Source organism: Coregonus lavaretus, assembly GCF_964263955.1.
Source record: "Coregonus lavaretus genome assembly, chromosome: 14".
In the NCBI taxonomy this organism is placed as follows: domain Eukaryota; kingdom Metazoa; phylum Chordata; class Actinopteri; order Salmoniformes; family Salmonidae; genus Coregonus; species Coregonus lavaretus.
Window position 1 is genome coordinate 6,402,608 of NC_140001.1, and position 27,947 is coordinate 6,430,554.

The 27,947-nt window shown below is 42.5% G+C and overlaps 1 protein-coding gene across 2 annotated transcripts in view; it reads left to right on the forward strand.

Annotated features, from left to right (window-relative positions):
• pdlim5a (PDZ and LIM domain 5a) overlaps positions 1 to 27,947 on the forward strand; it is a 121,274-nt gene that overhangs the window by 19,976 nt on the left and 73,351 nt on the right. For both annotated transcript variants that reach the window (XM_084176645.1, XM_084176646.1), the window contains exon 3: positions 13,137 to 13,288. In XM_084176645.1, coding sequence (XP_084032771.1) covers positions 13,137 to 13,288 — 152 coding nt within the window. The remainder of the gene's footprint in view (positions 1 to 13,136; positions 13,289 to 27,947) is intronic.

The following is a 27,947-nucleotide window of genomic DNA, read 5'->3' on the forward strand; positions in this document are numbered from 1 at the left end:
AGGTCGGGCACTGATGTTGGGCGATTAGGCCTGGCTCGCAGTCGGCGTTCCAGTTTATCCCAAAGGTGTTCGATGGGGTTGAGGTCAGGGCTCTGTGCAGGCCAGTCAAGTTCTTCCACACCGATCTCGACAAACCATTTCTGTAAGGACCTCGCTTTGTGCATGGGGCATTGTCATGCTGAAACAGGAAATGGCCTTCCCCAAACTGTTGCCACAAAGTTGGAAAGCCAAAATCGTCTAGAATGTCATTGTATGCTTTAGCGTTAAGATTTCCCTTCACTGGAACTAAGGGGCCTAGCCTGAACCATGAAAAACAGCCCCAGACCATTATTCCTCCTCCACCAAACTTTACAGTTGGCACTATGCATTCGGGCAGCTAGTGTTCTCCTGGCATCTTCCAAACCCAGATTCGTTCGTCAGCTTGCCAGATGGTGAAGTGTGGTTCTTCACTCCAGAGAACTCGTTTCCACTGCTCCAGAGTCCAATGGCGGCGAGCTTTACACCACTCCAGACGAACAGTTATTGTGCTGACGTTGCTTCCAGAGGCAGTTTGGTGGATGTCCCGCTCTGTGAGCAAGTGTGGCCTACCACCTCGCGGCTGAGCCGTTGTTGCTCCTAGACGTTTCCACTTCACAATAACAGCACTTACAGTTGACCGGGGCAGCTCTAGCAGGACAGAAATTTGACGAACATGCTTTTTGGAAAAGTGGCACCCTATGACGGTGCCATGTTGAAAGTCACTGAGCTCTTCAGTGCGGCCATTATACTGCCATTGTTTTCTATGGAGATTGCATGGCTGTGTGCTCGATTTTATACGCCTGTCAGCAATGGGTGTGGCTGAAATAGCCGAATCCACTAATTTGAAGGGGTGTCCACATACTTTTGTATTTATAGTGTAAGTATTCACGCCCCTTTGTAGAAGCACCTTTGGCAGCGATTACTGCTGTGTCTTTCTGGGTAAGTCTCTAAGAGCTTTCCACACCTGGATTGTGCAACATTTGCCCATTATTCTTTTCAAAATTATTCAAGCTCTGTCAAATTGATTGTTAATCATTGCTAAACAACCATTTTAAGGTCTTGCCATAGATTTTCAGGTAGATTTAAGTAAAAACTGTAACTCGGTCACTAAGGAACGTTCACCGTCGCTTGGAACTCCAGTGTAGATTTGGCCTTTTAAGTTATTAAGTTATTGGTGTTTTAAGTGATTACTGAAATGTGTCTTCATCTCCCAGTGTCTGTTGGAAAGCAGACTGAACCAGGTTTTTTTCTAGGATTTTGCCTGTGCTAAGTTCCATTCCATTTATGTTTTATCCTGAAAACTCCCAAGTCCTTAACGATTACAAGCATACCCATAACATGTTGCAGCCACCACTATGTTTGAAAATATGGAGAGTGGTACTCAGTAATGTGTTGTATTGGATTTGCCCCAAACATAACACTTTGTATTCAGGACAAAAAGTTAATTGCTTTGCCAATTTTTTTTGCAGTATTACCTTATTGCAATCAGGATGCATGTTTTGGAATATTTGTTATTCTGTACAAGCTTCCTTCTTTTCACTCTGTCAATTAAGTTAGTATTGTGGAGTAACTACAATGTTGTTGATCCATCCTCAGCAGACTGAGTCCATAACACTTATTATGTGACTTGTTAAGACCATGTTTACTCCTGAACTTATTTAGGCTTGCCACAACAAAGGGGTTGAATTTAGAAAAACGTAATTCCACTTTGACATTATGGGGTATTGTTTGTAGGCCAGTGACAAAATATCTCAATTTAATCCATTTAAAATTCAGGCTGTAACACAACAACATTTGGTAAAAGTCAAGGGGTGTGAATACTTTCTGTAGGCACTGCATGTGGTTGCTAATTGGGTTACCTATAGAGAATGTTCTCTAAAGCAGGGGTTCCTTTTGGGTCTGGGGACCCCTTTTGTTATAGCAAGTTCATCAGGGACCCCCTCATAATGAGAACACAACTCAAGTGAAATACTGAAAATAGCATACAAGGAGTTTTACTATGACTTCCGCAGTGCATAGTCGGACGAACCTCGGGCCCTGGGAAGAAACATTTTAAAGGCCCGCCTCTTGGCATCGGAGAGAACATTTGGCAGTTTTAAAGCTCATTTCCTGCCATTCTATACATTTTGCCATGAGGCAGAGAGAAAACTTTTCAGTTTTAAAGCTTAAATTACAGTGCGTTTATGAAGAAAATAAAAATAGGGGGGAAAACAATAATTATTTAGTTGAAAAATGTATACTGTGGATACCAATATCTCTGTTAGCCTCGCAAGCCCAGGGTTAAAAACATTAATGTAGATTAATAATATTACATTATATTGTATTGTATTACACCCTCTAAACTTATTCCACAGATCCCTTGACCACAATTTGTTTAATCTGTTGTTACTTTATTCATTGAACAAATTAAATGTAAAAAAAAAAAAAAGGTGAGGTACTGCAGACCCCTTGCAGTACCCCCTGCCCTAAAGTGATGGTAGTGGTGATTGTAGGGGCTTCTATAGTGACGCAGTGCGGCAGGTAGCTTAGTGGTTAAGAGCGTTGTGCCAGTAACCGAAAGGTCGCTGGTTCTAATCCCGGAGCCGACTAGGTGAAAAATCTGTCGATGTGCCCTTGAGCAAGGCACTTAACCCTAATTGCTCCTGTAAGTCGCTCTGGATAAGAGCGTCTGCTAAATTATTATTAATTATTGCTCTAAAGTATCTTTGTGTTGTCGACTTGAACATAGACCAGCTAACAGTTAGATAAGCGCTATGGGGTTTCCCCTAGGTACAGATCTAGGATCAGCTTCTCCTCCACCATTCCGAACCTTTACTATTAGTGGGTAAAATACAAAACTGACCCCAGATCAGCGTCTAGGGGCAACCTAGAACAGCAATGGGCATTGGGGATTTGACAATGGTATAATTTGAGGCCATCCAAATGGATTCTACCTAACAGAATGATATTATATAAACAGCATCATAGTATATAGCTAAACTTTGATTTGATATTAGTATAATGTCGAATACTATGATGATGATCGTTCTTAGTTTGTCTTTAGTTAAGAGGAAATGTGATGAGTTACTGTGTTGAGTTCTCTCAGGTCCCAGCGGATGTGGATTGAATGGAGGTCCTAACAGCCCTAGCCTAGAAACAAGGGCCTGTATGCATAAAGGAACTTTTTCATTCAGAAGTAATTCTCATCATTAAGTTTCATGCATACGGGCCAAGGTGTTTGACTGCATTTTAACAAAGAAAAAGAAAAGTCACTAGGCAGTTGATGTAAACAAGAACGACGACAACAACAACAACAACAACAACAACAACAACAGAATCCAATCCACACATAACGTCTGTTAGTGCTTTCTGTTAGTATTGTCAGAGAAGGTGCTAGCAGCAGCAGCCCATTTCAGTCTTGATGAGACCTACAGCCAGGCAGATAAAACCCTCATAGAACAGGTTTAATCCGGTCATAGAGAGAGAGATGAACATGAGCCAGCCTACCATAATGCAATACAGGTGGAGCCTGGGCTACATAACTACTTCTATTATGGTTTACCTACATCCATTTTTGTAATCTTTGGATGATGGTAGTGCCTTATTTGTCGCGCACTTGTAAAACTGTCTACGTCCCAGATGGCACCTTTTTTTTATTTTTTTGCACACTACTTTTGACCAGGGCCTGTCATGCCAAATAGTGTCCCCCGGCCGTCATCCGTACTGATTCTAATTTAACTCTCACAGTGCATTATTTAAATTAAACCTTAATTCGGTCATTTTATGATGTGCCGTTGATGGCTGTATGTGTGGCGCTGCTTGAGGTGAGCTTCCCTCTCTCTCAACGGCATGTTTGTTGTTGTGTTTCTGTTGCTGAGTTGCTATGGACTTTAAGCTTTAACTGCTGTTTTGCAGTTTTTGGCCATATTTGATTATTTTACTCTTGTTAAAAAATAAAGCTTTTGTTGGCTTATAAATTATAACATGATTTAATTGCAGGCAGTGATATAGTGGTAAAAAAAAATCGGCTAAACTCTGATCACCGATCGCGGTGAAAAAAGTAACGCTCCTTATACTTTCAATGCATTTTTTTCCGTAAAAGGTGGGTAAACTGTCACACACACACAAAAAAAATGGTAATCTGTTTACTGTTCCTTAGCTTTACTTACTGAAGTGTGTTGGGGAACATCTGCTTGTCCACTCCTTCACACTGTTCTTAGCACTGGGAAAGTTTAAGCTGCGAACAAAATCAATGTTCGGACATTTTAATAAATGTAGGATTCCGTCCTTGGGTTAGTTTGTGACGTTGATTTATATGCAACTGAAATGCACGTTTCAAAGAAAATCCCTGAGATTATTTTGAACACATGCCTTAAAATAATGGATAAAGTACACAAGTCCTTCTTTCCAGCTGAGCGATATATGGACCGTCCTTTATGTGCTCTGTTGAAAAAACACGGCACTGATATCCATCTCTAGCTGAAAATGTAACCCTCACTATTTATGTTTCCAGTTATTATTTGGTTGTATTGGTTGTACTGTATGCGTGTTAACATATTGAGCTTTTTTTTGTGTGAGTAACTCCCCGTACAGTATGAATACCCGAGTGGCAGGTCAAACAAGGAACTTCTTACAATAATTCATCACAAACCTTCCCTCCCTTAGAGTTTCAACCCCCCCCAACCCCTCCTCTCTCTTCCTATCTCTACTGGTCATCTATCTATTGTACACATGAGATCAACTGATCCGAGGTCAGATTCTCCAGATGTATTTATGTGAATACAAACAGTGGTGAAGTGTTAGCGGATGTCCTGCTGTTCCCAGGACTGGGTCGGTGTGTGGGCTCCTCTGGGGGAACGTCTGGCACAAGGTCTCCTGGATAGTGTTAGTTATTCAGGAGGACTGTTTACTGTTGCCTCCATGGAACCCTGCCAGAGGCCCAGCAGAGGGCTTGGAGCACTGACTGGAACCTATAGGCTGTGTACCAAATGGCACCCTTTCCCCTATGTAGTGCACTACCTTTGAAGTGCACTACCCCCTATGGGCCCTGGTCAAAGGTAGTGCACAATGTAGGGAATAGGGTGGTATTTGGGCGTTGGCGTGTATTCATGGAGGCCAAGGGAAGGCCAGGCCTCCCCCAAAAATGGACCAATAATATTATTATTTTTAAATAATAATTTATATTTCGTATTTTTCTGTGTTTTATTGGAACAGTGGAGGCAGCTCCTGTTCTCTTTGCGACTTGCGGTAACTCTCTGTGGTTCTAAATCAATAGTTGTTTAGTAGTCCAACATTTCGTAAACATTAACTTGCTTGACCATGCTGTAGGTCATGTAACTGTCTGTTACTGTACATGCAATATGCTTTGTGGACTTCACCAGACAGAGGTTGTTATCCGGTTTTGTGATGAAACAAAGGTGTGGTTTCATTTATTCTGCCACTGTGTTTTCTTATTGTCTCGGCCTTTAGGCCTATATATCACAGCTGCAAGGCATATTAATTAACAGGTTATAGAGCAAACAACTGGGGAGCTTCCCCAGTGATTTTACCCACGCACTGCTACTGCATTAGGGACACAGATATAGCCTTCTCCCTCCTGGTACCAGATCTATTTGTGTTTGCAAGACACATATTGAGGTTTAGTAGAACTAGTTCCAAACGTTTTGAACATTTGATCACTGGGTTTTTAAACAGACCCACAACACTTTAATCTGAATGTTTGGAGAGGAGAATCACCCCACCACCATCTCTCTATGGTAGACCAGGAATTGATCTCATTCTCTCAATATTTCTCTCTCTTTTCCCATGCTCCTTAGTACTACACTCTTACAAAAAAAGGTGTTCTCTAGAACCTAAAATGATTCTTCGGCTGTCCCCATAGTGTAACCATTTGAAGAACCCTTTTTGGTTCCAGGTAGAACACTTTTGAACCCTTTTGGTTCCAGGTAGAACCCTTTTGGGTTCCATGTAGAGGCCTTTCTACAGAGGGTTCTACATGGAACCCAAAGGGGTTCTGCCTGGAACCAAAAAGGATCCTACCTGGAAGCAAAAAGGGTTCTCCTATGGGGACAGCCGAAGAACCCTTTTTTGGAACCCTTTTTTTTCTGAGAGTATTGACAGTAGGAGCTTTCTTGGAGTGTCCATGTTGGAGTCTGACTTCCGTCTAATTAACTCCACTGGCCCTGGTTGAGCTGGCTTCCTTTCTCAAGCCCCTGAATGAGGTGAGGTGAGGTGAGGTGCTGTACTGTACGTGTCTCCATTGTACCGCGTCTTCCTGCTCCCAAGGAGACACTCAATTATTTCATTGTGTTTAATTGACCTCGGTTTTAACGGCTGATCCACACATGGTTTTGAATACACGCCCCCGCACACACAGACACACACGTGCACCAACACTCACACACGAATGCATACAACAAACGTACACATGCATAAGTATTCAACGCATGCACACACACACACACACACACACGCACACACACACAGCATGTTTTACTAACCTTATGGGGACCCCCCAAAAGATCCATTAAACATTTTCCCTAAACCTAACCCCTAACCCTAATTCCAACCCTAATTGTAACCCTAACCCTAATCTAGCGTAAAATAGCCTTTGTCCTCACAAGGATAGTAATACACTCACACACACACACACACACACACACACACACACACACACACACACACATACACACACATACACACACACACACACACACACACACACACACACACACACACACACACTCACTCACTCACTCACTCACTCACTCACTCACTCACTCACTCACTCACTCACTCACTCACATAAACTCAAACACACTTTTGGTAATTAACAGAAAATGTATGGCAATCTATGGTAACAATACATTTTTTAATATATATATATAAATATAAAAAAATATATAAATCTGTGTCCATATTGTCCATGAGTGTGGATAGAGCATATGTTTTAAGAGAAAATAGCCCAATTAATAAAAATAAAAAGCATCTCATTAACAATGGCATTATTTTAAATTAACTCTTACAACTATTGACTTTTTTCACAACTGCCACCAGTTTGATGTCAAAACACTTACAACAAAGACATATCGACATAGTAAAATACATATTTACAGTGGGGGAAAAAAGTATTTAGTCAGCCACCAATTGTGCAAGTTCTCCCACTTAAAAAGATGAGAGAGGCCTGTAATTTTCATCATAGGTATATGTCAACTATGACAGACAAATTGAGAATTTTTTTTCCAGAAAATCACATTGTAGGATTTTTTATGAATTTATTTGCAAATTATGGTGGAAAATAAGTATTTGGTCACCTACAAACAAGCAAGATTTCTGGCTCTCAAAGACCTGTAACTTCTTCTTTAATAGGCTCCTCTGTCCTCCACTCGTTACCTGTATTAATGGCACCTGTTTGAACTTGTTATCAGTATAAAAGACACCTGTCCACAACCTCAAACAGTCACACTCCAAACTCCACTATGGCCAAGACCAAAGAGCTGTCAAAGGACACCAGAAACAAAATTGTAGACCTGCACCAGGCTGGGAAGAATGAATCTGCAATAGGTAAGCAGCTTGGTTTGAAGAAATCAACTGTAGGAGCAATTATTAGGAAATGGAAGACATACAAGACCACTGATAATCTCCCTCGATCTGGGGCTCCACGCAAGATCTCACCCCGTGGGGTCAAAATGATCACAAGAACGGTGAGCAAAAATCCCAGAACCACACGGGGGGACCTAGTAAATGACCTGCAGAGAGCTGGGACCAAAGTAACAAAGCCTACCATCAGTAACACACTACGCCGCCAGGGACTCAAATCCTGCAGTGCCAGACGTGTCCCCCTGCTTAAGCCAGTACATGTCCAGGCCCGTCTGAAGTTTGCTAGAGTGCATTTGGATGATCCAGAAGAGGATTGGGAGAATGTCATATGGTCAGATGAAACAAAAATATAACTTTTTGGTAAAAACTCAACTCGTCGTGTTTGGAGGACAAAGAATGCTGAGTTGCATCCAAAGAATACCATACCTACTGTGAAGCATGGGGGTGGAAACCTGTTTTTCTGCAAAGGGACCAAGACGACTGATCCGTGTAAAGGAAAGAATGAATGGGGCCATGTATCGTGAGATTTTTAGTGAAAACCTCCTTCCATCAGCAAGGGCATTGAAGATGAAATGAGTCTGGGTCTTTCAGCATGACAATGGTCCAAAACACACCGCCCGGGCAAAGAAGGAGTGGCTTCGTAAGAAGCATTTCAATTTTTTTTCTCATTTTGTCTGTCATAGTTGACGTGTACCTATGATGAAAATTACAGGCCTCTCTCATTTTTTTAAGTGGGAGAACTTGCACAATTGGTGGCTGACTAAATACTTTTTTCCCCCACTGTAAAGAAAGGATATTTTATGCTGAAACCCAAATGGTATTCACTAAATTGATGGTTTATATTTAGGATAGTGTTTTACAGCTTTGTCGTTCATTCTATTTTCTGTTTAAAATCATCTTATTCAATTATTTCAGATATTCTACATGTCATAAAGCCACACAGAGGGCCAGAGATTATTACAGACACCTGTAATAATCTGGAGTATCCAAAAGGGCCAGTAGATGTCTTGTGATCGGTTACATAAAATCCTTGAAAGATACCAACATTTACTAGTAAACTTAGAAAGTTTCCAGTAATATACCCTCCCTTTGCAACCCTAATCAGAACCATCTTTATGTAAGCAGTTTGAGTCCAATTAGATTAGCACTTTTGGGTTTTGTTTTTCCTCTGATTGGCTGTGTTTACTGTGGCTAATAGTGTCATAAAAACTACCAGAGAAACACATGGAGACAATTAGCAATGAGATCTGTTCAGAGTGGAACACAGACAGACACACTACCCCAAACTATGTGCTCGCCTATCTTACATTACCATACTGCACATACAGTACACACACACACACACACAAACACACACACAAACACACACACACACACACACAAACACACACACAAACACACCCACCCCCCCCCCCCCCCCCCCCCCCCCCCCCACACACACACACACACACACACACACACACACACACACACACACACACACACACACACACACACACACAGCCTCTCTCTTCATATTGTTGCAGTTACTACAGCTACGTATGGTTTACTCCATGTGTGTGTGTGTGTGTGTGTGTGTATGTGTGTGTGTGTGTGTGTGTGTGTGTGTGTGTGTGCCGGTCATATGGTCATGTAAAGGAATATTGTCAAAAGAGGCAACCCTACATGCATACGAACTTAGAACTTAGAACTTAGCCACTGGACCAATTAGAACAACAGGGGTTTCATAAAGTGTTACTCAGCACCATCATATTTCTTTTCACTTTTATGACCTGTGGACCTTCATTAGCATGAAAGACTATAGTGTTTCCAGTATAGGGGAGGGGAGGGGAGGGGAGGGGAGGGGAGGGGAGAGGACTGGACGGGAGAGGAGGTGAGGGGAGAGGGAGGGGGGAGAGGAGGGGAGGGGAGGGGAGGTGAGGGGAGAGGACTGGACGGGAGAGGAGGTGAGGGTAGAGGGAGGGGGGAAGGGAGGTGAGGGGAGGGAGGGGAGGTGAGGGGAGAAGACTGGACGGGAGAGGAGGTGAGGGTAGAGGGAGAGGAGAGAGGAGGAGAGGGTAGAGGGAGGGGGGAGGGGAGGTGAGGGGAGAGGACTGGACGGGAGAGGAGGTGAGGGTAGAGGGAGGGGGGAGGGGAGGTGAGGGGAGAGGACTGGACGGGAGAGGAGGTGAGGGTAGAGGGAGGGGGGAGGGGAGGGGAGGGGTGATAATAAGAGGGATTGGGTGTCTCGCCATAAATATTTGTTCTTCAGGGGCCCCAAGCGGTTAGGAAAGAGTCAGAGACACACCCTTTGGAAAGAACCCCCCCCACCACCACCACCACCACCACACATCCAGTACCCATGCTCTGCCTGTATACCCCCTTGTACTCCCCTATGTGGAGACCAACGGGTGGTGCTTTTGACTGTGTATATGGAGTGATGAGTGATGTTGCGTGTGATTCCCTAATATGACTATAAAAGGCAGGAGCCACAGAGCTTTGGTCTAATCCTGGCGGTGAAGCCCTTCATTAGTACTTTCTGTCCTGCTGCTAGTTCCTTAACACAGTGCCTCACTGAGCATCAGCCCTACCCCTCACCAGGCAGGATTAGAGAAGACTCGTACTGTAGAGACACAGGAACACTCACTCATTCACTCATTCACTCACTCATTCACTCATTCACTCATTCACTCACTCATTCACTCACTCACTCACTCACTCACTCACTCACTCACTCACTCACTCACTCACGCTGTAGAAATAGAGAGAACACACGCACACGTACATTCAAAATCCTATTTTCCCTAACCTTAACCTTAACCGTAACCTTAACCCTAACCCTAACCTTAACCCTAACCCTAACCCTAACCCTAACCCTAACCCTAACCTTAACCCTAACTCTAACCTTAACCCTAACCCTAACCCTAACCCTAGTTCCTAACCCTAACCCTATAACTAACCCTAGCTCCTAACCCTGAAACTAATTATAACCTTAACCCTAAACCCCCTAGAAATAGCATTTGTGGGGACTAACAAAATGTCCCCAGTTGGTCAGATTTTTGTTTGTTTACTATTCTTGTGGGGACTTCTGGTCCACACAAGTATATTTAAACACGTGCACAAACGCACACACGCACACACGCACGCACACAGACACACAGTGCAATGTCTCTCTCTGTCTCTCAGGCTGCCACACATGACCAGATATATTCCACTCCTCCCTCAGTTGTGTTCCCATCTGCCCAAGGGAACACACTGTCTGTGAAGTGGTCCCTGTAGTTTCTCTTGATGGTGTCAAAAGAAGCGAATGGCCTTAATACTGGGTTTAACCACAACCTCCAAGTACTGCATGTGTTTACAATGGTATGAACCGGGAATGTACTGTCATTCAAAAATCTGTTTTGATTTATTTTAGAACCATTAACCATGTTTTGTAGAAACTTTGTGATAGAGTGCATCGCCGAGTGAGTAGAGGAACCGTAATACTTTGCAAAGACAAGCGCTTTACTGGGTGGTCCCAAGCTCTGTTCAAAAGTAGTGCACTATATAAGGAATAGGATGCCATTTGAGATGCAACCAGTATGTGTCTGTTTTCCAGGCAACACAGTTGCTTGATCGTCATGGGACACGGTTTCACCTGTATTACTTCCTCCTCTGCCAGAACTCTGATGAGGATGTGTTGTCCAAGCAAACGGTCCCTATCGTAGCCCTTTCTCATGTTCCTCCTCTTCCAGAACTCTGATGAGGATGTGTTGTCCAAGCAAACGGTCCCTATCGTAGCCCTTTCTCATGTTCCTCCTCTTCCAGAACTCTGATGAGGATGTGTTGTCCAAGCAAAAGGTCCCTATCGTAGCCCTTTCTCATGTTCCTTCTCTTCCAGAAGAGAAGGTCCCTATCGTAGCCCTTTCTCATGTTCTTCCTCTTCCAGAAGAGAAGGTCCCTATCGTAGCCCTTTCTCATGTTCCTCCTCTTCCAGAAGAGAAGGTTCCTATCGTAGCCCTTTCTCATGTTCCTCCTCTTCCAGAAGAGAAGGTCCCTATCGTAGCCCTTTCTCATGTTCCTCCTCTTCCAGAAGAGAAGGTCCCTATCGCAGCCCTTTCTCATGTTCCAGCTACACTATGAGCCATTTGTAAATATCATGTCAAAGGGACAGTAAGTTGACTGGAGAGCAGGGCCTGTATTCATGACGCTTCTCAGCATAGGAGTACTGATCTAGGATCAGTTGGTATGTGTAATCATACCAAATATGATTACATGGACTAGGGGGGATCTGATCCTAGATCGGCACTTTGACTTTTTATACATCTGGCCCCTGATAGTCAGCAGTTATTCTCGGTACAAATAACCACATCAGCGACTGGGTTTAGGCAGTCACGAGATACTACTGAGTCGTCAGTTGGTTTGAGCAGAGTGTAAGAGCAAATGTAAACTGAGGAGGATGAACTGTTGGGAATGTCTAGATTTGATTAGAACACCTTTATTATCTCACACTTGGGAAATTCGTTTGGCATTTACAGCCCACAACATAATTAAAACACAGAATATCATGATGTCATACATATAAATAAACTAAACGTACTGCTCTGACAACAGCATGATCTATGAGGCTACAAGCAGTACAGGACAACGTTTTTGCGTACAGTATACCCCGAAACGTAGTCTCTTTGTGTGTTGCTTAAATCACGGATGTGCATTTACAGTAACAGAATCAAGGCTTGGCACGTGTATTAATTAGTTTTTTTACCACATACATAATTTTCAACGGCAACGTTGTTTAATTGTGTTAAAGTGACTTTCTCAGAAAGAGCAAAAGGAAAACACTGTTTGAATTTAAGATGTAACTATGACAGGAATATGTTTCCATATGTGTGTTTGGTCTCACCAGCCAATGCCAACTAATCATTTCTGCCAAGTGGGAAACCTTTTTCAAGTGGTAACCCCAGTTATGACATGGCTCATCAACCATATGGCGAACAGCATTGACTTCAATAACAGAGTGATGCTATTGTGTTTGTGGCTGTGAAACGTTTATTCCCACCATTTTACAAGGCTGTGCTGTTATTTAACGTCCTCCAAAACCCTTATTTTGTGTTTGTAAAAGCTGTTTCAAATTAGTCAGTTTTCTGTCGGAATCTAAGTGGTATAATTTCACTTTGTTTGCATGCTGGTTTATCATATAACCATGCAGAAGAATTCAAATCTGTTGTATTTTATTATCCATGTGATAATAACCAGAGTCTGACAAGTGTGTGTCTGGCTTCTAGTTGTTCAGAACAAGCAAACAAATGATCTGTCCATAAGCCTCATCATATTCTGGGAGTGTGATTTCATGTCAAACTTTTCTTCAGCAATGACCATTATAAGAAGGCATTTACTTAACTAGAGTTTTAGTAAACTGAGCAATACATAAATAGAGGGCTCTTTACATGACACATTGTTGAAGGAAAAATTTCAATTTAAATTACACCGCTAGATTATATGTCTCTCTTAGTTTCTGTAAAATATACTGTATACATTATGAACAGATCTCTCTAACAAATGTGTGTTGTCGTGTTTTTCAGCTCACGGACCTGGGAAAGGCAGCCAAGGCACGTATCGCAGTGGGCGATGTGCTTCTTTCTATTGATGGCATCACTACTGATGGAATGAACCATCTGGAAGCTCAGAACAAGATCAAGGCCTGCACTGGCAACCTCAACCTCACCCTGCAAAGGTAAGAACTGATACAGCAACACGGAGGGTCACACTGTATTTGGATATAGTCCCCCTATAGATGATCTACAAGATATTAACAAACTATCATCTGCAAATATCCAACCGCTTGCTGGGTTTACAATTAGCCAGTGTAAGGTCACACACACCTTGAATTTATTTTATAGCAGACACTCTTATCCAGAGCGACTTACAGGAGCAATTGAGATTAAGTGCCTTGCTCAAGGGCACATCGGCAGATGTATCACCTAGTCAGCTCGGGGATTTGAACCAGCGACCTTTCGGTTACTGGTCCAATGCTCTTAACCACTAGGCTACCTGCCGCTCACATCATAACAGCACAACTAAGTCACAACACATGTGCTCCCAGTGGTGCATTAATTTACATATCGGTATAAGAACACAGACTCCATACACACACACACACACACACACACACACACACACACACACACACACACACACACACACACACACACACACACACACAGGCAGATGTTCACAGCTATTGTAAAAATGTATCTTAAGTGGACTCACACTGTATGTTTCCTTCCCTGAAATAGAACAAAGTGAAACAAATCAAAGTTGCAATGCTCTCTGGTCTCCTCCATATGGGGATGCTGATGTACACTGAAGTTGAATGTATTGCAGTCTCTTGTCTGTGGTCATGTGGTTTTAATTGTTTGGTCACTGTTGTTCTGGTAACATTCTGCCTGTGTGCGTGCTAGCTAGGGGCTAGGGCTGTAAGACACAGTCAAACAGACACACTCGCTGTATTTCCAATATGCTATTTCATCCCATTGATTCATCCCATTGATTCATCAATGACATCACAATCACATGGTAAGGAGAGCAAAGAGCTTCTAGCTGGTGATGAGATCGTCTGGTCTGAGCTCAGTCCACTGGCACAAAGAGAGGTCAGACAGGAAAGGTGTGGCAGGGGGGATGAGAGAGAGAGAGAGAGAGAGAGAGAGAGAGAGAGAGAGAGAGAGAGAGAGAGAGAGAGAGAGAGAGAGAGAGAGAGAGAGAGAGAGAGAGAGAGAGAGAGAGAGAGAGAGAGAGAGAGAGAGAACATTTATACAGACTGGGTGGAATTTTGCGTAGGTATTATTACATAAATGGTTCATAGAGCCCAGTTGAACTTTTGTAGGGGAATCTGCTAAAGCAATCACAGTATGGCTTATGGGCCTATTACTCTGAGCTGTTGTTGTGGTGCAGGAAGTTTCCCCTAGCTACATATCCAGGATCAGCTTCCCTGCCCCCCAATCCTAACCTTAACCATTAGTGGGGAAAATGCAAAACTGAACCAAGATCAGTGTCTAGGGGCATCAATTCGTTTTGGTGCCGTGATGTTCTGTCACTGATTCTTTTGACGAATCACAATTTTGCAAGGGGTGATCTTTTCGGGATTAGGTTCTGTGAACCGGGTTGGATCTTCTTTGGTAGCAGACACTAATTAAACAGACCAGCTGGGACAGCAATATTTCATTAAGCTTGAATTCATAAATCACTATGCCTGTTTGCATATTTGACTTGGTGTTGACTATAGCCAGGACGAGAGGAAAACACATGCATACTCAGATTGGGACTGGAGCAACAGTAAAGAAAACACATGCATACTCAGATTGGGACTGGAGCAACAGTAAAGAAAACACATGCATACCCAGATTGGGACTGGAGCAACAGTAAAGAAAACACATGCATACTCAGATTGGGACTGGAGCAACAGTAAAGAAAACACATGCATACTCAGATTGGGACTGGAGCAACAGTAAAGAAAACACATGCATACTCAGATTGGGACTGGAGCAACAGTAAAGAAAACACATGCATACTCAGATTGGGACTGGAGCAACAGTAAAGAAAACACATGCATACTCAGATTGGGACTGGAGCAACAGTAAAGAAAACACATGCATACTCAGATTGGGACTGGAGCAACAGTAAAGAAAACACATGCATACTCAGATTGGGACTGGAGCAACAGTAAAGAAAACACATGCATACTCAGATTGGGACTGGAGCAACAGTAAAGAAAACACATGCATACTCAGATTGGGACTGGAGCAACAGTAAAGAAAACACATGCATACTCAGATTGGGACTGGAGCAACAGTAAAGAAAACACATGCATACTCAGATTGGGACTGGAGCAACAGTAAAGAAAACACATGCATACTCAGATTGGGACTGGAGCAACAGTAAAGAAAACACATGCATACTCAGATTGGGACTGGAGCAACAGTAAAGAAAACACATGCATACTCAGATTGGGACTGGAGCAACAGTAAAGAAAACACATGCATACTCAGATTGGGACTGGAGCAACAGTAAAGAAAACACATGCATACTCAGATTGGGACTGGAGCAACAGTAAAGAAAACACATGCATACTCAGATTGGGACTGGAGCAACAGTAAAGAAAACACATGCATACTCAGATTGGGACTGGAGCAACAGTAAAGAAAACACATGCATACTCAGATTGGGACTGGAGCAACAGTAAAGAAAACACATGCATACTCAGATTGGGACTGGAGCAACAGTAAAGAAAACACATGCATACTCAGATTGGGACTGGAGCAACAGTAAAGAAAACACATGCATACTCAGATTGGGACTGGAGCAACAGTAAAGAAAACACATGCATACTCAGATTGGGACTGGAGCAACAGTAAAGAAAACACATGCATACTCAGATTGGGACTGGAGCAACAGTAAAGAAAACACATGCATACTCAGATTGGGACTGGAGCAACAGTAAAGAAAACACATGCATACTCAGATTGGGACTGGAGCAACAGTAAAGAAAACACATGCATACTCAGATTGGGACTGGAGCAACAGTAAAGAAAACACATGCATACTCAGATTGGGACTGGAGCAACAGTAAAGAAAACACATGCATACTCAGATTGGGACTGGAGCAACAGTAAAGAAAACACATGCATGAATTGTGTTGACAGAGCAATTTTGGGCTTAGGGAGCGTATCCTCTGGTTCTGTCTCAGCGCTGAAAGATTAAAGAGGTTTGCTTTAGGTCTGATGGGAAAAATAACAGCCTCGAAAGAAACTTGTAATGCCATAACCATAGCGTATAACTCAAGGACACATGTATGTGTAAAAAATAAACACGAACAAAAACCTGGCCAATGATCTGTGAGATGGAAGAGACAGTTCCTAAAATAAGACTTGAGTAAATGTCATGCTCCTCGACATCAAGGGAATTCTATACATACAGTATGTGTGATTCCACATGGGAAAGTCAGTCAGTAAGCATGTATAATACAGTGGGGTCCGGAATTATTGGATGCCTTGATAAAGATTAGCAAAAAAGACTGTATAAAATAAATAATACAAATACTGAGCTGTATTGTATGATAAAAAATTATATTATTTTATACTAATAAAATTGCTCAGAGAAAGCGATTCTGTTTAACCAGTAATAAAAAAAATCTAAAAAAGATAGGGGTCAAAAATGATTGGATCCCCTGTTTTCTATACTCCGAATTCTGGACCCTACTTTGCATATCGGGTTACATACACTGATTGTACAAAACATTAAGAACACCTGCTCTTTCCATGACATAGACCGACCAGGTGAATCCAGGTGAAAACTATGATCCCTTATTGATGTCACCTGTTAAATTCACTTCAATCAGTGTAGATGAAGGGGAGGAGACAGGTTAAAGAAGGATCTTTAAGCCTTGAGACAATTGAGACATGGATTGTGTATGTGTGCCATTCAGAGGGTGAATGGGCAAGATTAAAGATTTAAGTGCCTTTGAACGGGGTATGGTAGTAGGTGCCAGGCGCACCAATTTGTGTCAAGAACTGCAATGCTGCTGGGTTTTTCACGCTCAACAGTTTCCCATGTGTATCATTAATGGTCAACCACCCAAAGGACATCCAGATAACTTGACACAACTGTGGGAAACATTGGAGTCAACATGGGCCAGCATCCTTGTGGAACACTTTCGACACCTTGTAAAATCCATGCCGCGACGGATTGAGATGGTTCTGAGGGCGAAAGGGAAGGTGCTCCTAATATTTTGTACACTCAATGTTCTTCTCAAGGATTGTCTTGAAAGACACTTGAAGGCTGAGATGGCTAAGTTATGTCTTGATTATTTCGTTAGATGTTCTACTTTAAGGCCACAGTCTGACAGACCAGTCATTTCAATTAGTTACATTTACCAAATGATTTAGAGGAATATGAATAATAGGCTAGATGAAACTTTAACTGTACATTTCTTTTTAAGCTAATGAAAAGATAGATCCACTTATGATTGAACTTATGAAACCCCATGCCACATATTTTCTGTTGTGGGTCATCTGTCTTTCCATTGGTCATACTATTCCAACACTGCCAGCTAGAGGCCCTGTTAAATGGTGGACGTTTTTTTCTCGATTATTTTATTAGGGTGGAAATGTCGTTGCCAAGTGCCGATCTAATTTAATTGTTCTTCAGTTCGAGAGTTTGTTTTAAAGAAAACTGGTTGAGCGTTAGGCTAGCTGAGAGCCATCAGTTCTTTAGGGGTAGATCCCGACCTATTGAAAACACATGCTGTGATACGTGTTTCATTAGTTTCATTAACAACCATTATTAACATTAACATCTGTGTGATCGGATGGCCATTGTGGGGGAAAACATGTTCCACATCTCCTTTATTGCTCCACTTAAGGGTAGATTTCCTCAAATCCTATTTAAACACCAAGTTGCCTTATCAGAGCTAGCTTTGTGCTTCATGGCATTCCCTGGCAGTAAAGCTAGGGATAGGTCCCTACTCCATCTGGAGTTTAATGAGTGAACATGTGTAATGGAAAAAAAAAACAATATTCTCTTCGGTTACTGTTAGTTTTTACTGCCTCGCTCAGAAAGGCCGGTTTTTATTTTTTTTGCGTCTTTGATTTGGGTTTGTTGGCAGGTCAGATATCACAGGAAGAGGACGTTAAAAATTACAACAACGCTTTCTGTATCTCCTTGTGTTTGAAAAGGAGACACTTTTTTAGTTATTTTCCAGCAAAGGCTCTGGTTTGAAAGCAGGCCTGATGAGAGGAGATGGGCTGCAGATGTGAGACATGGGGTAAAAGGTCAAACAGACAGATGTGAGACAGTACGATTGTAACACGGACAATTCTTTTTTTACAAGCACCGTATTAAAAACCTTCTTAGATATTCTTAGATTCATTTTACTTCTTTTTTTTGTTGTGGTCAGGTGTTTTTTAAATCTTAGATTAATGTGAGGCACAGCTTTTTGACTGGTTTTAGATAAGAAAGCATTGCTGCTATATCAGTCTATATCAGATTGTTTCACACTCACAATGATCATACTTACTAATATTTTATAGAGAAATTGGGACTCTCATGGGGACGAATCCTATTTTTTCACTTAACCCCAATTAAAATGTTAACTTAGTCATGCATTGAAGCCAATGGGAGACTAAGTGAAAATTCGACTTGCCCCATGGAATGTAGGACTATTGATAGTGAATAACGTTTGAAGATGGCTTTACAGTGAATTAGTAATGCACTGGCGACGTCTACCGATAACTTTTTTCTGACTTTGTGTGTCATGTCAACCGTCTGAAAATGTAAGCATGTAAATTGGTTTTAATGGTGCTAAGTGGTATCACTATGTGAAACAGTTCCTCTCCCATTTCTGCTGTCTTGCTGGTCACCCTCAGGTTTATCGACTTTGGGAAAACGTCCATCTTTAGACTGAGAGAAGTCATGCAATCAAATAAAACACGATCACTGCAGTGGTCCTTTTGCTTGGGTAGCTCTTAGTTCAAGATGGGCTCTAAACCCATTGGATTGTTACCTACTGTTAGTCTCCACACACAGAACCAGTGCTGCTGCTAACCACAACACTGAGCCTTTTAAACTGTCAGGCCGCTCTGCTCCCATCTCACTATGCCATTTTACCCTGAATTACCCTGTCCTCATCTCAGCTCACTGAGAGAAGGGATGGATGAGAGAGAGAGAGGCGGGGAGAGAAGGGCGGGAGAGAGAAAACGTTTGTGTGTGTGCGTGTGTGTGTTTGTGCGAGCCAGAGAGCAGGAGAGAGAGTGACATTTAGAGCGCCAGAGCCTCGGATAAACGAGAGCGACAAAACGCTGCTCCTTTGCAAAAACACAATTAACATTGTGCCACGTTAACATTCACAAGCTTCCATAAAGTTTTACGGGCAGCTAGGGGCAGCTGGCGAAATCGAATCGATTCACTAATTAATAATATTTCCATCCCCGTATTAAGATTTTACTGGATTTCTGTTCGATAAGGCTAATAAAAAGGACAAATTCTTGTCAGTTAGTTCAGAAAGGGACCATAACAAACACATGGAGCTCTGCTGTATATTAACCCGTCGTCGTCCAATGACTGTCAGATGGTCTCCAACGGACACAAAACAGTCACAGATATGCTTAGAGATTCATGGGGATGGGAAGACCAGGATATCAGGGTTATTGGGAAGGAAAGTTGGAAAAGAATGATGGAAAGGGAGAAAATAGGTATTTCATTCAGTATAGAAACAATGTTTCCTGGTTCATACTCTATTTTCCCTTTTGAGTTATTGTGTCTATAAGGTGTTCATTGGCACTGTTGTCAAATGTTTCATCTCTTTCAACAGAACAGTCTTTGTGTATTGCTATTATCCTATATGTTTACTGCCCAATATGGGGAGAAATGACTTAGTTCCCAAAGAGGGTTCAATTAGAAACCCATTCTCCTTAATTACATTATTTGTTTTGTTCTGGTAAATGGCAGTGGCCGTGCCTTATGGGCGTTGCCCACTCTCGGTGTGTGTGTGTGGTGTGTGGTGTGTGTGGTGTGTGTGGTGTGTGTGGTGTGTGTGTGTGCGTGTGATGAGGTGCTTAGGAGGTAACACATGCTGCTTCTTACAGGCACTCCAGCTTGATTGCCTCCACACACACACCACACACACCACACACACCACACACACCACACACACCACACACACCACACACACACCACACACACCACACACACACCACACACCACACACACCACACACACCACACACACCACACACACCACACACACCACACACACCACACACCACACACACCACACACACCACACACACCACACACACACACCACACACACCACACACCACACACCACACACACCACACACACCACACACACCACACACACCACACATACACCACACACACCACACACACCACACACCACACACACCACACACCACACACCACACACACCACACACACCACACACACCACACACCACACACACCACACACACCACACACACCACACACACACCCCACACCACACACACCACACACACCACACATACACCACACACACACCACACACACCACACATACACCACACATACACCACACACACCACACACAAACGCTCAGATCGCAGATGAAAAAGCTTTTGTGTTGCAGAGTTAATTGCTCTCATAGTTTCTGTCCCGTTATCAGTGTTCACATCTCTCCTGCTGAAAAGACTGGTAGAGAATAATTGCGCTGCTTGACAAGCCTCCGTTGTGACTGAGCCCACAGTGGAACAGTACAGCAACACAAACACAGCCCAAGGATACAGATACTAGGTCCTGATAAGGCTTAAACACAAACACATTTAGCTTGATTATGCTTCGTTTTCAATCTAATAAAAAAGAAGGTTCTGCTATAATATAGATCTTGGCAATGAAAACACCCCACACACAAAGAGGCACATCATGTTTCCCCATAGTTGTTTGACTAGAGAAAGCACTTTATGTTCCTAGTAGTTCTGTGCACCACCTGTGCAACAGGCTGTGGGGTGCAGTTTCCCCTTTCAAGTTTCAAGTTTTATTAGTAGTATGTATACACCGTCCAATGAAACGCTTCCTTCCAGCTTCCTTCTGGACAATGCAACAACAACAAGAAATAATGAAAGATAAGAATACGAACCTAAAGTAAAATGTCTCAGTAGAATATAATAAACATTTTAGCATCAGTATAATACTGGAAGGCACAATTTACAGTCCAATATTTACATGTGTTTTGGGGAAGGGGGATTGGGGGTCAAGTATATAAATTGTGCAGTATTTAGCATTCATGATAAGAGTCTGGTAGCAGCAGTTGTGATGTGTGTGTAGAATGAATGTACTGTATATGTGTGTCTGTGTGGGTGTCTGTGTGGCTCAGGGGGTATTATGGGACATCAGGGGTGAGGGTTGGGGCTCAGTGGGTGTCAGGGGTGAGGGTTGGGGCTCAGTGGGTGTCAGGGGTGAGGGTTGGGGCTCAGGGGGTGTCATGGGTGAGGGTTGGGGCTCGGGGGTGTCATGCTTGAGGGTGGAGTCGGGGGTATCATGGGTAAAGGTTGGGCTCGGGGTTGTCATGGGTGAGTGTTGGGGTTTTACACAGTGACACACATCCACGTGGGCAGCAGTGAGGGAGGAGGCCCGACCGACCACCTCAGACCGGTTCTGACCTCTGATTGGTTGCTAATAAAACCTTCTCTTGGCATCGAAGAGGAGCCTGAGGAGACTCCTCCGGTAACACTTGACTTGAACCTTCGTAACTCAACACCGGCTGGCAGTCTATGATAAATGATCTAACACTGTTGTGACACAAACATAAATATAGGCTTAGTTAGACAGCTAGCCGACAAGATAGATTCTTCTTCTTCTTCTTCTTCTTCTTCTTCTTCTTCTTCTTCTTCTTCTTCTTCTTCTTCACATGACTGCATGCAACGTGACAGCATCCTATAATTTGTCATAACCCAGCGCTTATTTCCAGTCGTATTAATTGCATCTATCTTATCATGGTTACATGTGCTTATAACAGACAGTTCAAGTAACAATTAATTGCTCCTCTGGGATAAATAAAAATGTGTTATAACAAGTAACATGTGAAGGAGACTTCTGGCTGCAGTATATAACAGCTCTGTGTAAATCCCCAAGGCCCACAGGGCCTGCGTTATGGGAGGGCCTTTAGCGGCCTGGCCAGCCCTACCGTACCTCCTTGCCCATCCAAATAAAATATAAATATTGATCATTTATTTGGCCGAGATGCGAGCCGACAGAAAGGCACAACAATCTTAGTTAAAGCATCCTAGCGAGCGAAACAGCGCCCTTCAGTATGTATAGACCATGTATCTGATTCTGTCTGGACCAAAAGAGTATAGCATGTCATGCTATTTCTGTCCAGACAGCATCAGATACATGGACTATACATACTGAGGGGCGCTGTTTCGCTCGCTAGGATGCTTTCTCCAGTGATATAGTTTCAGCAGAGAGGAAGAGGCGAAGCGAGAGCGCTCCCCAAAATCTGTCCTAAGCTTCTCGCCTGCCTGCCCGCCTTTGGGACAAAAGACTCCCATTGTCAGGGAGGAGACATGAGCATCTCATCATTATATACAGATCTCTGGTTTCAGCCTCTAGCGAGTTGGAAAGGAAAGTTGATGGATTGCCCTAAAGTAAATTGATGTTTTGGCAAAATTATATAATTACTCCTGTCTAAAGACATTCAAAATACTTCACCAGGATCATTAGCTTCTTTTTAAAAAATGGCTGTGGATTGTTTCAAATCACAAGTGTGTAGGCCTATGCTTATTTGGGAAGCCCGCAATTTGGGTAGAGCTTCTGGCAGTAGGTCTAGCTGATTGAGTTGCGGCTGTCAGTGAAAAGCGTCTAAAATATGTCTGAAGATAATGTGTCTTGAGTAAAATTTTAAATGTTGCATCTAGAAGAAAGGGTGGGGGGTGTGACAAAGATATGGTGCGTCCAGAATGCATTGCTGTATGTAAGAAAGTACCCATTTGGCAATGTCTGATTTCTGATTGTCTTAACTCACCACGCACACCACTAATAAGCTGAGCTTCACAGTTACTTTTTTCTTCGCCTCACACAAGTCAAGGAAGTATTTTTTTAATTTATTTTTTTACATCCATTGCGATTGATAGTTCCTCAGTATTTGAAAAATCTTTTGACCACTCCCGGCCTCGATAATAACCAAGCATCAGTGTGAAAGAGCAAAATATGATGATCCCATACATCCAGTGGAAACGTCATAAAAAACTGCTTTCTGTCCTGAGCTCACTGGCGCAGGGAACTGTGAGGGCCCGGAATAGGCTAGTTGATACAATGTTGCAAGTTCCCTAGCGACAGCTTCGGGCCGTACCCAGCGATGACATGATACAATGTTGCAAGTTCCCTAGCGACAGCTTCGGGCCGTACCCAGCGATGACATGATACAATGTTGCAAGTTCCCTAGCGACAGCTTCGGGCCGTACCCAGCGATGACATGATACAATGTTGCAAGTTCCCTAGCGACAGCTTCGGGCCGTACCCAGCGATGACATGATACAATGTTGCAAGTTCCCTAGCGACAGCTTCGGGCCGTACCCAGCGATGACATGATACAATGTTGCAAGTTCCCTAGCGACAGCTTCGGGCCGTACCCAGCGATGACATGATACAATGTACAGTAGCTCAAGTCCAGACAGATACAAAGGAAGGCAGACAGGCAGAGTAGAGAGATGAATGTGATTGAAAGAACCATCATTTTCATCAGGATATTTTCTACTGTTTTTATTTGTCGGCTAGGTCTATGTATTTTACTTAGTTGATGACGGAAGTTATAGGAAGTTTCTCCCATTCTTCTCAGCAGATCCTCTCAAGCGCTGTCAGGTTGGAGGGGAGCGTTGCTGCACAGCTATTTTCAGGTCTCTCCAAAGATGTTCGATCAGGTTCAAGTCCGGGCTCTGGCTGGGCCACTCAAGGACATTCAGAGACTCGTCCCGAAGCCACTACTGCGTTGTCTTGGCTGTGTGCTTAGGGTCATTGTCCTGTTGGAAGGTGAACCTTTGCCCCAGTCTGAGGTCCTGAGCGCTGTGGAGCAGGTTTTCATCAAGGATCTCTCTGTACTTTGCTCCGTTCATCTTTGCCTCGATCCTGACTAGTCTCCCAGTCCCTGCTGCTGAAAAACATCCCCACAGCATGATGCTACCACCACCATGCTTCACCGTAGGGATGGTGCCAGGTTTCCTCCAGACGTGACGCTTGGCATTCAGGCCAAAGAGTTCAATCTTGGTTTCATCAGACCAGAGAATCTTGTTTCTCATGGTCTGAGAGTCTTTAGGTGCCTTTTGGCAAACTCATAGCGGGCTGTCACGTGCCTTTTACTGAGGAGTGGCTTCCGTCTGGCCACTCTACCATAAAGGCCTAATTGGTGGAGTGCTGCAGAGATGGTTGTCCTTCTGGAAGGTTCTTCCATCTCCACAGAGGAACTCTAGAGCTCTGTCAGAGTGACCATCGGGTTCTTGGTCACCTCTCTGACCAATGCCCTTCTCCCCCGATTGATCATTTTGGCTGGGCGGCCAACTCTAGGAAGAGTCTTGGTGGTTCCAAACTTCTTTCATTTAAGAATGATGGAGGCCATTGTGTTCTTGGGGACCTTCAATGCTGCAGATATTTTTTGGTACCCTTCCCCAGATCTGTGCCTCGACACAATCCTGTCTCTGAGCTCTACGAACAATTCCTTCGACCTCCTTCGATGTCCAATCAATTGAATTTACCACAGGTGGACTCCAATCAAGTTGTAGAAACATCTCAAGGATGATCAATGGAAACAGGATGCACCTGAGCTCAATTTTGGAGTCTCATAGCAAAGGGTCTGAATACTTATGTAAATAAGGTATTTCTGTTTTTTATATTAAATAAATGTGCAAACATTTCCAAAAACCTGTTTTTGCTTTGTCATTATGTGGTATTGTGTGTAAATTGCTGAGGAAATTGTTTTATTTAATCCATTTTAGAATAAGGCTGTAACGTAACAAAATGTGGAAAAAGGCAAGGGGTCTGAATACTGTCCGAAGGCACTAGTTTTTGGTCTGAAAATCCTAACATTAGCATGATCAAACCAAAGTGTATTCGGCACAAGATACAGCAGGTGTAAATGGTACAGTGAAATGCTAACTTTCAAACTCTCCTCAACAGTGCAGTGCAAATATCAATATCAATAATCAAATGTCACATATCAGAGACAAAGTCAAAGTCAAACCGAAATCAAAAATATAACATGGAAGTAATAGATAGTAGTAATACAACTGGTAGAATATATACACAATACAACATACAGTATAAATTACATTAGACAAATTAGTTGGCAGTGGCTAGTTTAGCAAAAGCAAAGAGTGGATTGCAGACAGTCCTTAGACTGCTTTCAAGTCAGGAAACAAATATTTAAAGATGTACTTTCCCTTTAAGCTGTTCTCTGTTCGTCTCCTCTAGATGACGGCGGTACTTTAGTGACATCGGGGTTCACTTTACTACTACATGGACCTTAGGTTAACCTTTTGAAAAGCTTTTTATCATCATTAAGCTTTTTCTGCTCTGTCTACAGACACAAGGTCTCGGGACTGGAAAGGCAACATTTCATGGGCTGAGTGGCATCCATAGTAATCTGCATTGTAAACGTCCAAGAACAATTCCCTTGTAGTCTTACTACCAACAATAATACTGTGTACCAGGGTTGGTGTCAATTTGAGGAAGTAAACTGAAATTCCAATTCAATAATTGAAAAAAAAAATTTGCTTTTATTTTCAATGACTTCTCAGTGTATCGAAAAGCAGATAATATTGATTCCAAACGTTTTTTCCAATCACTTCCTGAATTGACTGCAATTTCAATTCAAAATTGACCCAATCGATGTTGTTAGACCACATGAAGCATTGGGTGACGTCATGCACACCGGTAGCCTCGAGTCGAACGATCAGTCAGTGACACAAGCACATTCTTCACCTGTGAGCTTGTGTACCTCTCCGATCCACGTAGCTCGTCTGTAGAACAACGCAGTCCGTTTTTAATAGAGGAAAATGAGAGATTGATGCATTCCGTAACTCTAGGTAGGACTCGCCAACTTTTATTTTACTGTCACTTTAATGACACTGTCTGTCTCCTCTGTTTATAGGCCCCTCAGGCTGTCAGTCACCGGGACGACAACTCCCAAAGCGCTCACTACCATGTCAAATGTGTGTGTGTGTGTGTGTGTCTGTGTGTATTTGCATGTTTTTTGTCAGTGTGTAGGTAATCTATTATATGAAGCAGAAAAATGGATTGCCCTAACAACACATACGAAAAAACACTGTCAATTTTGCAGTTTCACATGTGAAATAGCTGTTTTCACATGTTAAGTTTACATTTCACGTGATCCCATATTTTCAAATGTATTAAGTTTAGAGTTCATATTTTAACACCACCTTTTCACCTGAGAAGAAAAAACATGTTTTCACCTCACGTGTGAATTGCAGTTGCACATGTGACATTTGTGGTTTCACATGTAAGAAAACAATCACATGTAAAAATCACGTTTGCCACTTCACATGTAAGAAAAACCCACATGTGGGATTGCAAGTTAACATGGTGGTGAAATAGTGTGATTTTCCTCACATGTGAAAAGGTGGTGTTAACATGTTGCAGTAGCAATGGAATTGCAAATTCTGTAATGCCATTCTGTAAAAAGGTAACAGCCTACCTGAGTAAAATAATTCAAGTGTGTTAAAAAGTAATGCTTTCTTATTTCTGAGCCATCCATTTGGAGTGTTACTGCTGCAGGCTCACGCCTCTCTTCTTCATGCGTTGGTCAGTGACTGTTGGAAGAAGCCCAGTGAAAAGAACAGAGAAGCTAGCGCTCCGTGGTTGTGGGTTAGATTCTCACAGGGGACCAGTATGAAAATATATGCACTCACTACTGTAAGTCACTCTAGATAAGAGCGTCTGCTAAATGACTAAAATGTAAATCTTGTAATGCTTTTTTTGTATTAAAAATCTTAAATTACAACACAATTTGAGCAAATTATAAATGTGCGATTAATTATGATTAATCACAGTAAATCCTGCGATAACTCAATTACAATTTTTTTATCGTTTGACAGCCCTAGTTGACATTAAAATGTGAAAATGCACATGTGAAAGTGTAGTGGACGTGAGTCCTCATGGTTGCTCATGGTCACGTGATGAGGTAGCCCCACCTGCGACTTCAAAATTAGTGTTGTCCCTATTGGTCTAACGGTCCAGATGTAGGTTTCTCCTAGGGGAGACCCGGTTTCTAATCCCACCAGTTACAAAAGCACACATGGAATTTATAATATCATGTTTATAATATCATGTGAAACGTTGGGAAACCTCATGTGAAAAATGAACATGTGTCTGTTTTTTCCATGTCACATTTTTCATATGTGATTTGTTCACATGTGATAAATTCATGTGAAACATCACACGTGTCCGAAAACCACATGTCGTTTTTTTTTACATGTGACATTTTTCACATGATTTGTTTGCGTGATTTGTTCATGTTTTTTGTTGTTGTAAGGGAACCCATTCGACTGAAACTGAAGGACCTATACAGTCGTGGTCAAAAATTTTGTAAAAGTATTGGTCTTCACAAAGTTTGCTGCTTCAGTGTTTTTAGATCTTTTTTTCAGATGTTTCTATGGTATACTGAAGTATAATTACATGCATTCCATAAGTGTAAAAGGCTTTTCTTGACAATTACATTAAGTTTATGCAAAGAGTCAATATTTGCAGTGTTGACCCTTCTTTTTCAAAACCTCTGCAATCCGCCTTGGCATGCTGTCAATTAACTTCTGGGCCACATCCTGACTGATGGCAGCCC